Source organism: Salmo salar, chromosome 03 (genome assembly GCF_965601325.2).
Source record: "Salmo salar chromosome 03, fSalSal1, whole genome shotgun sequence".
NCBI lineage: Eukaryota > Metazoa > Chordata > Actinopteri > Salmoniformes > Salmonidae > Salmo > Salmo salar.
In genome coordinates, this window is record NC_138293.1 from 22209569 (window position 1) to 22226057 (window position 16489).

Sequence of the window (16489 nt, forward strand, 5' to 3'; positions counted from 1 at the left end):
AAGATAAATGTTTTGTCATACCCCTGGTATAAGGTCTGATATACCACGGCTGTCAGCCAATCAGCATTCAGGGCTTGAACCACACAGTTTATAATATCAGCTATGTGCAGTGTAGCAATGTGTAAATAATTGTAGTAAGAATAGTGGGGAAAGATAAATAATGTTTGTTTATTTTGCCTTTTGTACTTTAACTATTTGCACATCTTTACAACACAGTATAATATGCCATCTGAAATGTCTCTATTCCTTTGGAACGTTTGAGTATATTTACTATTCATTTTTTTATTATTTGTTTCACTTTTGTTTATTATCTATTTATTTCACTTGCTTTTGCAATGTAAACATATGTTTCTCATGCCAATAAAGCCCTTTGAATTAACAGAAAAATATTGGTGGTATTTACGATGTTGTTTGTGCTCCATTGGTTGCCCTTTTCTCATGGCAACGTGCCACAAATGTTGCTGCTGTGATTACACATTGCGGTATTTTGCTTAAAAGATATGGGAGTTTGTGGAATTCTTTGTGGGTCTGTGTGATCTGGGAATATGTGTCTCTGATGTGATCATGACAGGAGGTTCTGAGCTAATTTGTAACCACCCACTTGAACCGGAACCTTTTCAAGCTACAACTGTGTTGCCTTCACGATCATGTGTATCGCAGAGCTCCATTTACATTCCCTTTACAACTGATAAAAACGCGATGTCTCCTCCTCATCAGGCATGGATGATTTAAATGTTAACCTTAGTCATGTTCAAAAGCGTGGTCTTGGCCGACTGTAGAAGCTTAACCGACTTACTTAGAAGAAGGTAGGCTGGCTACAAACAGTTTACAGTGTAAAATGCTTAACATTTCTCTGCTTAGTCGCAGATGGTGTTGGAGGATTTATCAATGACAGTATTCATGTGCTGGTCGCGGCGGTGGTTTCACCCTCGTTGCTTTGATCCTCCTCCCCGCTTCAAGTAGCGATTTGAACTACCGGTGTCGTTCTTCCAATAGGTAATAGCAACATTGTAACGCATTGGAAAGATGGGGAGCACGACCTCTTGCTGTGTGTCTTCAAGTCCGAAGCTCCGGAGAAACGCTCATTCGAGGCTGGAGTCGTACAACACGGAGCCGGAGTTGAGTAGGGAGGATACGGGCTGTAACCTGCAGCACATCAGCGACCGAGAGAATGTCGACGGTAAAGTATAAAATAATTGCCTAATGTAGACCTATTCATGTTTAATGTTCTCGTGTGATGGTGGTGAGTGTTTTGAAACACGACTCAATATTTTGAAGTTCACACTGAATGTTTTATTGGTTTGGCTTGCCAAGTAGGCTATAAATATAACATGTCGCTGCAACCTGGTCTCAGAGTATTTCGTATTATTCTGTACGGAAAACAAAACACTCCATTTAATTATTTTAAGTTTCATATTTTTATGCATTAATTTGTAGATGTCCAGCACCCATTCCGTACGATATGTTAGGAATTCTGTCTAGGTGGCTAACGTTAGCTAGGTTAGGAGTTAGGGTTGAGGGAAGGTTTAGCTAAAGGGTTAAGGTTATGGTTAGTGGAGGGGTTAGTTAATGTTAGGGGAAGGGTTAGCTAACACAGTAAGTAGTTGCAAAGTAGGTAAAAAGTAGTTGAAAGGTTGGATAATTAGCAAAAAATGCTAAAGTTGACTGTGATGAGATTTGAACTTGCAACCTTTGAGTTGCTAGACGTTAATGTTATATGCCCACCCATCCACCCTGACCAACCACCCTACTTAATGTTTTTACTTAACCTCTATGGGCTAGGTGGGACGCATGCGTCCCACCTACTCAACAGCCAGTTGAATCCAGTGGCGCGTTATTCAAATACCTTAGATATGATATTACTTCAATTTTTCAAAAATATGACTATTTTACACCATTTTAAAGATAAGACTCTCGTTAATCTAACCACACTGTCCGATTTCAAAAAGGCTTTACAACGAAAGCAAAACATTAGATTATGTCAGCAGAGTACCGAGCCAGAAATAATTAGACACCCATTTTTCAAGCTAGCATATAATATCACATAAACCCAAACCACAGCTAAATGTAGCACTAACCTTTGATGATCTTCATCAGATGACAACCCTAGGACATTATGTTATACAATACATGCATGTTTTGTTCAATCAAGTTCATATTTATATCAAAAACCAGCTTTTTACATTAGCATGTGACTAGCATTCCCACCGAACACTGCCGGTGAATTTACTAAATTACTCACGATAAACGTTCACAAAAAGCATAACAATTATTTTAAGAATTATAGATACAGAACTCCTCTATGCACTCGATATGTCCGATTTTAAAATAGCTTTTCGGTGAAAGCACATTTTGCAATATTCTCAGTAGATAGCCCGGCATCACAGGGCTAGCTATTTAGACACCCAGCAGGTTTAGCACTCATCAAAGTCAGATTTACTATAAGAAAAATGTTATTACCTTTGTTGTCTTCGTCAGAATGCACTCCCATGACTTCTACTTCAATAACAAATGTTGGTTTGGTCCAAAATAATCCATCGTTATATCCAAACAGCGGCGTTTTGTTCGTGCGTTCTAAAGACTATCCTAAAGAGTAAATAAGGTTGACGAACACGGCGCAATTCGTGACAAAAGAATTCTAAATATTCCATTACCGTACTTCGAAGCATGTCATCCGCTGTTTAAAATCAATTTTTATGCAATTTTTCTCATAAAAAAAGCGATAATATTCCGACCGGGAATCTGCGTTTAGATAAACAGACAAAGGAAAAGAAAGCATTCGGTCGAAGCGGGCACGCGCCTAAGCCCATAGTACTCTGAGTGGCCACTTGCCAAAAGCGATAGTGTTTCAGCCAGAGCCTGCCTCGATATCGTTCAACTTTTTCCCGGGCTCTGAGACCCTATGGAAGACGTAGGAAGTGTCACGTTATTGCACAGATCCTGAGTCTTCAATAAAAAGAGCCAAGATGAAACACTACTTCTCAGACAGGCCACTTCCTGCTTGAAATCTTCTCAGGTTTTGGCCTGCCATAGGAGTTCTGTTATACTCAGACACCATTCAAACAGTTTTATAAACTTTAGGGTGTTTTCTATCCAAAGCCAATAATTATATGCATATTCTAGTTACTGGGCAGGAGTAGTAACCAGATTAAATCGGGTACGTTTTTTATCCAGCCGTGTCAATACTGCCCCCTAGCCCTAACAGGTTAAGTAACCAGCTGTCTTATATAACCATACCAAATGTAACATACCATACGAATTTTAGTACCCAGGATTATATTTACTATGTTACATCTAGTGTATGAGACCAGGCTGCATGTAGGCAACATTTACTAGTGTGGGACCTTTATTGGTGATTTATAATATATGCATATTCCTATCAGCAAGGCTTTCTCCTCCCCCTGGCAATGGATCTCTGTGATTGACTTAATGCATACATTATGCCAGCCTGATTATCTGAATGTGTGTTGTTACATATGTTATTACATAAGTATTTCTATACATGGGGGCAGGCAGCATGGGCATCCAGTCTGCCTCTCAGTCCCATGTGACATGTTGAAATATGGGTTGACCCAAATAGCACACTATTCCCATTAAAGAGCACTACTTTTGACCTGAGACTGAGCCCTATAGGTCCTGGTCAAAAGTGGTGCACTATAGGGAATAGTGTGCCATTTGGGGGACAGCCTTGGTGCACCAGAGCAGACAACATCCTGTTCATAAATGCTTCTCTTTGTTTTCACTTGGAGCATGAAAGACACACCAACGGTGGCATGGTATAGCACTCTTTATTGAAACATATTAAAAATTCATACATTTACTCTCAAAGTGTCTACTAAATGGGTATAACCTACTCAAGCTGGACCGACTCATGTAGAGATTAAATTGTCTGAAGTGAAGTATTGTAAGATCTGCTCTGCAACATGCGTGTCTGAAAATCCATGAACTGCAAAGTCTGCACATTTGACATCAACTGCTATTGGGGTTTCCCCCATTCCCTATCATGACATCAGGCCACTGAACATTCATCAGTATTTCTTATGGGTATGTCCAGTGTTTAAAGTAGATTTAAATATAGGCCGGTACTCACTTTGTGTCCCGCCCAGTATTGTATATATTTAGGTGACAGTACTCCACAATATTTGATCCAATATTCTATAAGATATTCTGTTACTCAAGCAGTAGAATATTTTGAGGTGGCGGTACCAGTGTGTACCGGTCCAATTCAAACACTGGGTATGTCCAAGCCACAGTGAACCTGCAGTGGTGGATAGAAGCTGTGACTGTCTGTACAGTTTTAATTATAGGCTGTGTCTCACTCTGCCTTGGCTCTTACTTCTGAGAGCTGGAATGGACAGAACAGCAAGCCCATAATCTGGTGGTGTGGGTTTAATGCACCCAGCATGTTATTCTGGAGCAGTCCCTAGAAACACCAAAGCAGCAGCTACTCTTCCTAGGGTCCAGCAAAATTAAGGCAGTTTATACAATGTTGGGTGTCTGTCAGACAGCATCCAGAGCCCTGGTCAAAAGTAGTGCACTAAATAGGGAATAGGGTGCTATTTGGGACGAAGTCTGCGAGTGAGGTCACAGACAGGATGGCGATGTGCTTCTGAACGACAGACTGATCAGGGGGCTGTCTGTCGCTGTCCTACCACAGCAGTTGTGTGTGTGTGTGTGTGTGTGTTATCTGTAGCTGTCTTACCACAGCAGCAGATGAAGCCTGTAGATGCAAATTGCATGCCCAGCGGGACAAATCACTACTGAGAGAGACAAACTAATGCCTTCATTTAGATGGGGAGTCTTATGAGACACTATAAAAGGGTTATTCTCTTCTGAAAGGATGGACTGTTAACCCCAAGACTCTCATGGACTAAATCTCAGTATTTGTTATTAGAATACTCTTGTCAAAATAGTTCTGGGTCCCTCTTTTAAAAGAACTACAGGGTCGTTCCATGAATAGAGTACATTTTGTGTAGTGTAACTTGGTAAAAAAATTAATTTCACCTAATTATGACATTCTGTCATAACGAGCACATGTTCAACTTCATAAAAAACATGTTGTTTTCCCATCTCAAGGGCTTGAATAAAAAAATGTGCCAATAGTAAGTGCCAATAAAGTAACAGGGTTGACCATAACGGGGTTGACCGTAACAAGATTGACCGTAACAGGGTTGACCGTAACAGGTTGAGGTTTTCATCTTAAATCAGCCATAAATCTCCTTGTGACAGGGGAGATGGAAGCTTGTTGTGGCAACCGGGAGTAGCAATTGAATGCAAGCTTCACCCCAAAAATGACATAGGCTAGAAATATATATGGGTAACAGGGTTGACGTGTTATGCTCGACTCACTCAGCTCAAACACCAGAAAATTGCTAAAAATAGTAGAACCAGCTTCTACACTATTATTTAAATGATTTTTTTTTTAAAATAATTTTAAATGGAATAGTTCTGTTCACATAACAGGGTTGACCTTAAAATGAGGGACAGATGTAAATTATTCACTAATCATATTAAATAAATAATTATCTTCAGAAATGACTGTCAAAGCAAGAACATTTGCAATGATGGTAACAATTTGAAGAAAAGTGTGTTAAGTGTGTTAAAAAAAAAGACAAAATTGATTTGATTTAAATCAATTGATTCATTGAATTTCCATGTGGTAGAATTAGTAAGCTTCATTTAATATAACATAATTGTTTTATTTAATATTGGTGCTGCACATTTTTACTTAAAATATCCTCTTCGTGAAACGACCCAACAACTTTGAAGAATTCATCTATAAAGGCCTTATGAAGACTTCATCAAGCCTTAAAAGTTGTTTGTATAAGGTTGGATCTAGTTCTGTTTGAATGAGAAGCCAGAGTCTGACCCGGGCAGCCTGGGTTATGTGATGTCTGACCCGGGCAGCCTGGGTTATGTGATGTCTGACCCGGGCAGCCTGGGTTATGTGATGTCTGACCCGGGCAGCCTGGGTTATGTGATGTCTGACCCGGGCAGCCTGGGTTATGTGATGTCTGACCCGGGCAGCCTGGGTTATGTGATGTCTGACCCGGGCAGCCTGGGTTATGTGATGTCTGACCCGGGCAGCCTGGGTTATGTGATGTCTGACCCGGGCAGCCTGGGTTATGTGATGTCTGACCCGGGCAGCCTGGGTTATGTGATGTCTGACCCGGGCAGCCTGGGTTATGTGATGTCTGACCCGGGCAGCCTGGGTTATATTATGTCTGACCCGGGCAGCCTGGGTTATGTGATGTCCCATTTATGGCTTTGTGGCCCTTTCCCAAAGTGACTCTCCATCCTGTGTTTTTAAGCAGGGGTCATCACGACACTATTTCAAACCCCATGCTTGCCCTGTATGAACTGATCTCTTGGCTGATACTAAGATTAGATTTCAGACTGACGGGCCAGGCAGGCAGGCTGCTTTTGAAGAAATTCAGAGCATGTCTTACTTTGTCCAGAGATGACTCCTGGGTAGATCTGCCTCACATACGCGCATGACAAATGGTACCCCATTCCCTTTATAGTGCACTACTTTTCACAAGTGTCTGGGCCCTGGTCAAAAGTAGTTCACTATATAGGGAAGAGGATGCCATTTGGGACACAATTATTCTGTTGAGAATGGTGCCGACTGGCAAGGCCCTTTTTTCTCATTACCCGAGTATAGAAGACATGTTCAATACCAAAGATCATGTGTCCTATATTCAGGAAATATCCTAGAATAAATATAATTTCTCTCTAGTTAAAATTTGAATAATATCTTTGAGCGAAAACGTATTTTGTAGAGAAAGAGAGGTAGGGAGAGAGAGAGATGGTCACAAAGAAAGAGACACTCTCAGAGGGAGATGGGGGGGGGGGGGGGGGGAGACAACGCAGTCTTATGTTCTCTCTGTCACACAAAGCTTACTGTGTTCCTGAATCCTGCCTTAAGATGATTGTTCATTCTGCAGACCAGGGCGCCAGGCAGGAATCAGCTGACGCTCCTATTTAAGTTTATGGATGCAGGGAGTCTCTCCTCTCTGTGAGGTTTGTGTAATGGTATCTTGTTATTAAGTCCATAATGGGCTCTCAGTGTTGAGTGATCGAAGACACGGCTTGCGTCCCAAATGGAACCCTATTCCCCATAGTGCTCTGGTCAAAAGTAGCACACTATATAGGGAATAGGGTGCCATTTGGGACTCAAAAACCTAACATGCTGGGGGCTTTGAAATCGACTTATAGCTCATTACTTGGGAGTAATTGATGATGAGTGATATCATCTTGAATGTAATGGGGAAGAACTGTAGCCTTCTGGGGGTGTTCTAAACATGTCCGCTCCTTTGTATTTATCAGTGTAGTGGCTAGATACCATTCATTGCACTAACTATTTGGTGCAGAAGGAACATCCTTCATGGATTATATGGTCAGAAACTGTCTAAATAATTATTATGACTCTGCATGAATCCCTTGCCATGTTATTCTCTCCCCCCCATGTGACTAGCGTGTGCATTGTACATGGAGTAGTCAACAGGAAGTAAGTAAAACTAGAAACCCTTTCCTCAACTGTCTTTATTCTCTCTTACATTTATCACAGCCTATATATGTCAAATAGACTGGTTTATTATCAGATAAGATGATGCTCACTACTCATGCCTTGAAGAAAATGTCTTGTAATGTGTCACAAGCTCTGTGTGCTTCAGGCCTGTTGAGATATACAGCTGAAGTCGGAAGTTTACATGCACCTTAGCCAAATACATTTAAACTCAGTTTTTCACAATTCCTGACATTTAATCCTAGTAAATATTCCCTGTCTTAGGTCAGTTAGGATCACCACTTTATTTCACATTTAATTTGAAATGTCAGAATAATAGTAGAGAATTATTTATTTCAGCTTTTATTTATTTCATCACATTCCCAGTGGGTCAGAAGTTTACATAATCTCAATTAGTATTTGGTAGCATTGCTTTTAAATTGTTTAACTTGGGTCAAACGTTTTGGGTAGCCTTCCACAAGCTTCCCACAATAAGATGGTTGAATTTTGGCCCATTCCTTCTGACAGAGCTGGTGTAACTGAGTCAGGTTTGTAGGCCTCCTTGCTCGCACACGCCTTTTCAGTTCTGCCCACAAATTGTCTATAGGATTGAGGTGAGGGCTTTGTGATGGCCACTCCAATACCTTGACTTTGTTGTCCTTAAGCCATTTTGCCACGACTTTGGAAGTACGCTTGTGGTCATTGTCAATTTGGAAGACCCATTTGCGACCAAGCTTTAACTTCCTGACTGATGTCTTGAGATGTTGCTTCAATATAGCCACATCATTTTCCTACCTCATGATGCCATCTATTTTGTGAAGTGCAGCAGTCCCTCCTGCAGCAAAGCACTCCCACGGCATGATGCTGCCACCCCCGTGCTTCACGGTTGGGATGGTGTTCTTCTTCATGCAAGCCTCCCCCTTTTTCCTCCAAACATAACGATGGTCATTATGGCCAAACAGTTCTATTTTTGTTTCATCAGACCAGAGGACATTTCTCCTAAAAGTACGATCTTTGTCCCCATGTGCAGTTGCAAACCATAGTCTGGCTTTTTTATGGCGGTTTTGGAGCAGTGGCTTCTTCCTTGCTGAGCGGCCTTTCAGGTTATGTTGATATAAGACTCATTTTACTGTGGATATAGATACTTTTGTACCGGTTTCCTCCAGCATCTTCACAAGGTCCTTTGCTGTTGTTCTGGGATTGATTTGCACTTTTCGCACCAAAGTACGTTCATCTCTAGCAGACAGAACGCGTCTCCTTCCTGAGCGGTATGACGACTACGTGGTCCCATGGTGTTTATACTTGCGTACTATTGTTTGTACAGATGAACGTGGTACCTTCAGGCATTTGGAAATTGCTCCCAAGGATGAACCAGACTTGTGGAGGTCTACAATTCTTTTTCAGAATTCTTGGCTGATTTCTTTTGATTTTCCCATGATGTCAAGCAAAGAGGCACTGAGTTTGAAGGTAGGACTTGAAATACATCCACAGGTACACCTCCAATTGACTCAAATGATGTCAATTAGCCTATCAGAAGCTTCTGAAGCCATTACATAATTTTATGGAATTTTTCTAGCTGTTTAAAGGCACAGTCAACTTATGACCCAGTGGAATTGTGATCCAGTGAATTATAAGTAGTGAATTATAAATAAAATAATCTGTCTGTAAACAATTGTTGGAATAAGTACTTGTCATGCACAAAGTAGATGTCCTAACTGACTTGCCAAAACTATAGTTTGTTAACAGGAAATTTGTCGAGTGATTGAAAAACGTGTTTTAATGACTCCAACCTAAGTGTATGTAAACTTTCGACTTCAACTGTACAAGTTACCTGAAATGGTACAGTTTGTCTGTCCCCCATTTCTCCTACTGTGTCAATCTCACTGTTCTTTCATACATTTTCCACCACTTTCAACTCCATTTCTGTTTCTTCTCTTCCATCACTCGCTCCCTATTCCTCCCCTCCTGTCTCCTACTTCCTACTTCTCTGTCTGTAGACACCGGTCTCATCTGAAATTATGCAAATGTAGAGGCTCAGACGCTGTCCTATTTCCTTTTAATAACCCCTCTATTAAAACTGCTGGTTTTGAAGAGGAAAAGGTAAGCATTTTTACATTAAATATTGGCTGTAATCACAAACCAATCATCTCTGTACATGGAATTAGTGTGCCTTAAACCATTGAAAATGTCAGTCCAAAAAGAAATGTCCAACGTTTGCAGGGAGGAGAGAAGTTAAATTCCAACTTACTGCTACGTCTTCCCCTTTACTGCTACTGAATCATGTCTAACAGTTTAAGCCTTGGCAGGAGTACGAGAGGTGGCTGATTGATTTATTGACCAGTTAAGGGAGAGTCATTTATTCCCATCAGTGAGCATCTCATCACATGAATAACCCCTTTAGAAGCATTGGTCTCATTGGCCTTCAATAACGTGCTCAGAGGAAATAATTTACTGGCAATCTTATTTTCACTTGCCATTATACAAATAATGCAATTATACAAATCTGAGTTGACATCCCTGTCTGATGTTGAGTAAGAGTCTTGGATTCTTTAGTCGCAGAGAAATAGTCTTCTCAGGGGAAGACTGAAGCAATTAGTTACATGTCTGATTGACAGACTAATGGTGCTTTGGCTCAGTCTGGCCCTGTCAGTGCTACCTGTCTCACCCATAGGGCTCTGGTCAAAAGTAGTGCACTATATAAGGAATAGGGTGCCATTTGGGACACAGAGCCTTTCTCTCCTAGACAGAGCTCCGCAGCTCAGCGTTTTGTCTAAACTGGACCCACCACCATCCACTACACTCTTACAGTCAACTTTTGTAGCCCAACAATGGGCTGTCGGTTGGAACAGTATTAGGGAGATTAGACAACGGCCTGATGATGGGTCTGCATCCAAAAATGGCGCCCTACTCCCTTTATAGTGCACTACTTCTGACCAGAGTCCTATGGGCCCTCGTCAAAGGTAGTGCACTGTATAAGGGATAGGGTGCTATTTTGGACACATGCTGTGTTTGCTAAGTGACAGGATGGATGATACAGACAGTAGTTTGGGAGTAGTAGCTGTTTTTGTTCATTCTCACTCTTCTTACATTTGCATGTTTTGCTTTGGGTTAGGAGTTTATAAAAGGAAGTGTCATTCTGTTCAGTTATTCTGTTCAGTTGACACAAAGATGAATTTATGTGCAAAGTAGTTGCAGCAACTGTCAGTAATATTAAGAGAATCCTTTTAGCGTAGAGAGAGCCACACAAAAGAATGGCAGGCGGTAACCATCTGGTCAACACTAACTACTCATGTTGACATCACCGGACTGGATCCTTAGGAGTCCTCTTGTAAAGTATCAAATGCCACAGAGACAGAGGGCAGTGGAAACAAGTGTTGTTGTTATTTCTTCAGGGATTTTGTAGCGTTGCCTCACACTTAAGACCTGTTGCAATCATATGGAAAAGTTATAGCTTTACAAGTATTTTACAGCTTACTTTTTTTATTTTATTGACTGCTCTATCATTCTCCCATTATCTTCATACCAGTATTCTCAAACTGAAAACTTGATTGTTTTGGACCAAATCTAAATTTGTTGTTGCTGTAGTGAATCTTTAAATCTATTCAATCCCTGCTGTTAAGTCCAACAGAAACAACATAAAAATGGCCCCCTCCCTCCTGCCTGCCCCAGTCACCTGTCACCCGCAGGCATCCAGAGTTTCCAAACAAACATGTGACTGTGATATGTGGCCTGTGTTGTGGTAGCCCCAGCCTCTGTTCTTTCCTTCTTTATGCCTCTCTCTCTCAGTTCACAGCACTGTTTAACAGTCCCATTCTTAATTCATAAAGCCTATCAGAGAACAGCAGGCCTACGCTACAGGCGATAGCCTTCTCTTACACAGGCAGCATCCCAAATGGCACCATGTTCCCTACATAATATTTGGTGATTTTCCACCTGAGACTTACCCAGCACCAGTGTGTCACCAGTGTTTATGTTAATGTTAGCTGTAGTGTTATTTTGTTTCCATCAGGAGTGGGACACTAAAGACTTGGGGAGAGTAAACTACTGGTGACTTGCAAAGAGCAGAATAAACAACCTCTGCATCATCAAGACAGTTGCTTTGTGAGATTTTAATTATAGAAAGGTGTTAACAAGGGCTCACTGTGAACATGGGTTCACTGTGAACATGGGTTATGTAAATGAAAGCTGAAAAGTACCAGTTACCAGGTCTTGACCTCCAACTCAGAGCAGGTCCACCGAGGCCATGACCCAGTGAGACACGTGTGCCGGGGCCGTGGAGACAGAAACAGAGAAGTCACACTGGGGTAATTCTCAGGTGGAAATTCTTCATAGTGCACTACTTTTGACTAGAGCCCTATGGGCCTTGGTCAAAAGGGCTCTAGTCAAAAGTAGTGCACTATAAAGGGAATAGGGTGCCCCTAAATCTTTGTTAAAGTTTACCAGCAGTGCTGGCTGTGAATCCCATTAATGTTCCACAGTTGACTCCCGATAAGTGTGCTGCAGTTCACCACAAGTCCCAAATACATACAGGTTCTATAATATACTCTGTGTCACCTTTAACCAAGGTGATGAATTTACCTAAACGCACCATGTTTACATTAAGCTGTACAGTAAGCCTGTGGTCACTTTACATGTGTTTTATGAATGAATGGAATGTCAAAGAAAACACGGGGTAAATGGCTGACTTAAAGCACCTTTGTTTCCACCGCTCTATCTCATGAAGAGAACATAACTGAAACCAGTTGAACCATACTATTCATGCCAAACCATTTTTTGTGTCATAATACTTGTTTTGAGTAATAACATGGACTAGTTGTCAACACTCTCAGGGCTGATTTCCCAGACATAAATTCTCCATTGAAAGTTTTTCTTAGTCCAGAACTAGGCTTAATCTTTGTCAGGAGTTTAGCTGCTTTCAGATACTCTACTAATGCCTGGGCCATAAACGTTACATTCCTGATATTCACACTACTCTTCCACAGTCTAATGCATTTCCTCAATGACCTACTATTTATATTTGACCATATAAATCAATTAAAGAAAACCAGAAATGTCATGAAGCTTTTACAGTAGTTCGCCCTGTAATGAATAATTGTATTGCACATCTCAGTCTTTGCCAAAAATACTTCACAACTGGTCCTTACATTGAACACACGCGCTCACTCACCTTATTTACATAAGTATTCAGACCCTTTGATATGAGACTCGAAATTGTGCTCAGGTGCATCCTATTTCGATTGATCATCATTGAGATGTTTCTACAACTTTATTGGAGTCCACCTGTGGTAAATTCAATTGACTGGACATGATTTGGAAAGGCACACACCTGTCTATATAAGGTCCCACAGTTGACAGTGCACGTCAGAGCAAAAACCAAGCTATGAGGTCGAAGGAGTTGTCCGTAGAGCTCCGAAACAGGATTGTGTCGCGTCACAGATCTGGGGAAGGGTAGCAAAAGATGTCTGCAGCATTGAAGGTCCCCAAGAACACAGTGGCCTCCATCATTCTTAAATGGAAGAAGTTTGGACCACCAAGAAATCTTCCTAGAGCTGGCAGCCCAGCCAAACTGAGCAATCGGGGGAGAAGGGCCTTGGTCAGGGAGGTGACCAAGAACCCGATGGCCACTGACAGAGCACCAGAGTTCCTCTGTGAAGATTGGACAACCTTCCAGAAGTATAATCATCTCTGCAGCACTCCACCAATCAGGCCTTTATGGTAGAGTGGCCAGACAGAAGCCACTCCTCAGTAAAAGGCACAGGACAGCCCGAGTTTGCCAAAAGCCACCTAAAGGACTCTCAGACCATGAGAAACAAGATTCTCTGGTCTGATGAAACCAAGATTTGGTCTGAATACCTTCACATCTGGAGGAAACCTGACACCATCCCTACGGTGAAGTATGGTGATGGCAGCATCATGCTGTGGGGATGTTTTTCAGCGGCAGGGACTGGGAGACTAGTCAGGATCGAAGGAAGGATGAACGGAGCAAAGTACAGAGAGCCCCTTGATGAAAACCTACCCCAAAGCGCTTAGGACCTCAGTCTGGGGCGAAAGTTCACCTTCCAACATGACAACGACATTTACACCTGGATCTTGCAACTAGCTAGCTGCTACCCGAGTGACTATTGGCTAACGTCGGTCCCGGAGCTAACATCAATTATTCCGGAGCTAGCCAGCTGAAGAGTTCCATCAGCCACTCCTGGGCTACAATCACCTATCCGGACCCGTTTTACTGCCGATGCGGAGCCCCATCGGGCCTTCACGATTGGACTATCGACGTTATCTGCCCGAGGGAGTTATCCAACTGGCCCCTCCGTCGCGACGTAACCCGAACGCCCATCTGCGGCCCGCTAATCGTTAGCGGTCTTATCGTCTGCTATCTGAATAGGTCTATCGGACAATTTTCTTGGGCCACTATAACTATAACTATTTTGCCAATTGGATTGGTCCCCTCTACCACACGGAACTCCACTAATCTACCGACGGAAACGCACGAGGTGGCTAAAAACAGACCTCCCTCCATCTTCTGCCAGCTTGCTACCTATGGTCCGGCTAGCTGTCTGAATCTCACTGGACCCTTATGAACACTCGACTAAGCATGCCTCTCCTTAATGTCAATATGCCTTGTCCATTGCTGTTCTGGTTAGTGTTTATTGGCTTATTTCACTGTAAAGCCTCTAGCCCTGCTCATTATACCTTATCCAACCTTTCAGTTCCACCACCCACACATGCTATGACATCTTCTGGTTTCAATGATGTTTCTAGAGACAATATCTCTCTCATCATCACTCAATGCCTAGGTTTACCTCCACTGTATTCACATCCTACCATACCTTTGTCTGTACATTATACCTTGAAGCTATTTTATCGCCCCCAGAAACCTGCTCATTTTAATCTCTATTCCGGACGTCATAGACGACCAATTCTCATAGCTTTTAGCCGTACCCTTATCCTACTCCTCTGTTCCTCTGGTGATGTAGAGGTGAATCCAGGCCCTGCAGTGCCTAGCTCCGATCCTATTCCCCAGGCGCTCTCTTTTGATGACTTCTGTAACCGTAATAGCCTTGGTTTCATGCATGTTAACATTAGAAGCCTCCTCCCTAAGTTTGTTTTATTCACTGCTTTAGCACACTCTGCCAACCCGGATGTCCTAGCCGTGTCTGAATCCTGGCTTAGGAAGTCCACCAAAAACTCTGAAATCGTCATCCCCAACTACAACATTTTCAGACAAGATAGAATGGCCAAAGGGGGCGGTGTTGCAATCTACTGCAGAGATAGCCTGCAGAGTTCTGTCCTACTATCCAGGTCTGTACCCAAACAATTTGAACTTCTACTTTTAAAAATCCATCTCTCTAAAAACAAGTCTCTCACCGTTGCCGCCTGCTATAGACCACCCTCTGCCCCCAGCTGTGCTCTGGACACCATATGTGAACTGATTGCCCCCCCATCTATCTTCAGAGCTCGTGCTGCTAGGTGACCTAAACTGGGACATGCTTAACACCCCAGCCATCCTACAATCTAAGCTTGATGCCCTCAATCTCACACAAATTATCAATGAACCTACCAGGTACCACCCCAAAGCCGTAAACACGGGCACCCTCATAGATATCATCCTAACCAACTTGCCCTCTAAATACACCTCTGCTGTATTCAATCAAGATCTCAGCGATCACTGCCTCATTGCCTGCATCCGTAATGGGTCAGCGGTCAAATGACCAATGTCAAACGCTCCCTGAAACATTTCAGCGAGCAAGCCTTTCTAATCGACCTGGCCCGGGTATCCTGGAAGGATATTGACCTCATCCCGTCAGTAGAGGATGCCTGGTTATTTTTTTTAAATGCCTTCCTCACCATCTTAAATAAGCATGCCCCATTCATGAAATATAGAACCAGGAACAGATATAGCCCTTGGTTCTCTCCAGACCTGACTGCCCTTAACAAACACAAAAACATCCTGTGGCGTTCTGCATTAGCATCGAACAGCCCCCGTGATATGCAACTTTTCAGGGAAGTTAGAAACAAGCAGTTAGAAAAGCCAAGGCTAGCTTTTTCAAGCAGAAATGTTCTTCCTGCAACTAGAGGTTGACCGATTATGATTTTTCAACGCCGATACCGATTATTGGGGGACCAAAAAAAGCCGGTACCGATTAAAATCGGACGATTTTTTTAGAATGTATTTATTTTTAATAATGACAATTACAACAATACTGAATGAAAGCTGGTGGTTCATTTTAACATGAGTCTTCAATATTCCCAGGTAAGAAGTTTTAGGTTGTAGTTATTATAGGACTTTTTCTCTCTATACGATTTGTATTTCATATACCTTTGACTATTGGATGTTCTTATAGGCACTTTAGTATTGCCAGTGTAACAGTATAGCTTCCGTCCCTCTCCTCGCTCCTACCTGGGCTCAAACCAGGAACACATCGACAACAGCCACCCTCGAAGCAGCGTTATCCATGCAGAGCAAGGGGAACAACCACTCCAAGTCTCAGAGCGAGTGACGTTTGAAACGCTATTAGCGCGCACCCGGCTAACTAGCTAGCCATTTCACATCGGTTACACCAGCCTAATCTTGGGAGTTGATAGGCTTGAAGGGGTGAGTATAATTTGTGCAACGTTCCAACAGGAATCTGTTCCAAAAAACGTGAAGTAAAAGGTTGCCAACCAACAACGCATACAAAGTAGCAACACATACAAACCTAGCTAACTAGCTGCCGAATAGGCTTCAACTCACTACGTAGCTTATTCTTAATGTTTGTCCATAGGCAACCAGAGCGAGTACAGACATTTTTTGGAATAAACGTGATGAGTGAAAAACGCAATGAAATAGACCACTCCCTACCCGGTATCTTATTCTGCCGCTATACAACTTTGTATGTGTTGTTTTTTGGCAACCTTGTTATTTCCGAAGTTTTTGGAATAGATTCCTGTTGGAACGTTCCGCAAATTATACCCACCCGGCTTGAAGTCATAAACAGCTTG

The 16489-nt window shown here is 42.3% G+C and overlaps 1 protein-coding gene across 4 annotated transcripts in view; it reads left to right on the forward strand.

Moving 5' to 3' along the window:
- The first annotated feature begins 488 nt into the window (after positions 1-488).
- LOC106599493 (cyclin-Y) overlaps positions 489-16489 on the forward strand; it is a 40548-nt gene continuing 24547 nt past the window's right edge. The window contains exons 1-2 of one of the 4 annotated variants that reach the window (XM_014190761.3): positions 489-806; positions 997-1180. In XM_014190761.3, coding sequence (XP_014046236.1) covers positions 1027-1180 — 154 coding nt within the window. In that variant the 5' untranslated portion in view covers positions 489-806; positions 997-1026. The remainder of the gene's footprint in view (positions 807-996; positions 1181-16489) is intronic. The other 3 variants (XM_014190763.3, XM_045714631.2, XM_045714632.2) reach the window with 3 other exon arrangements.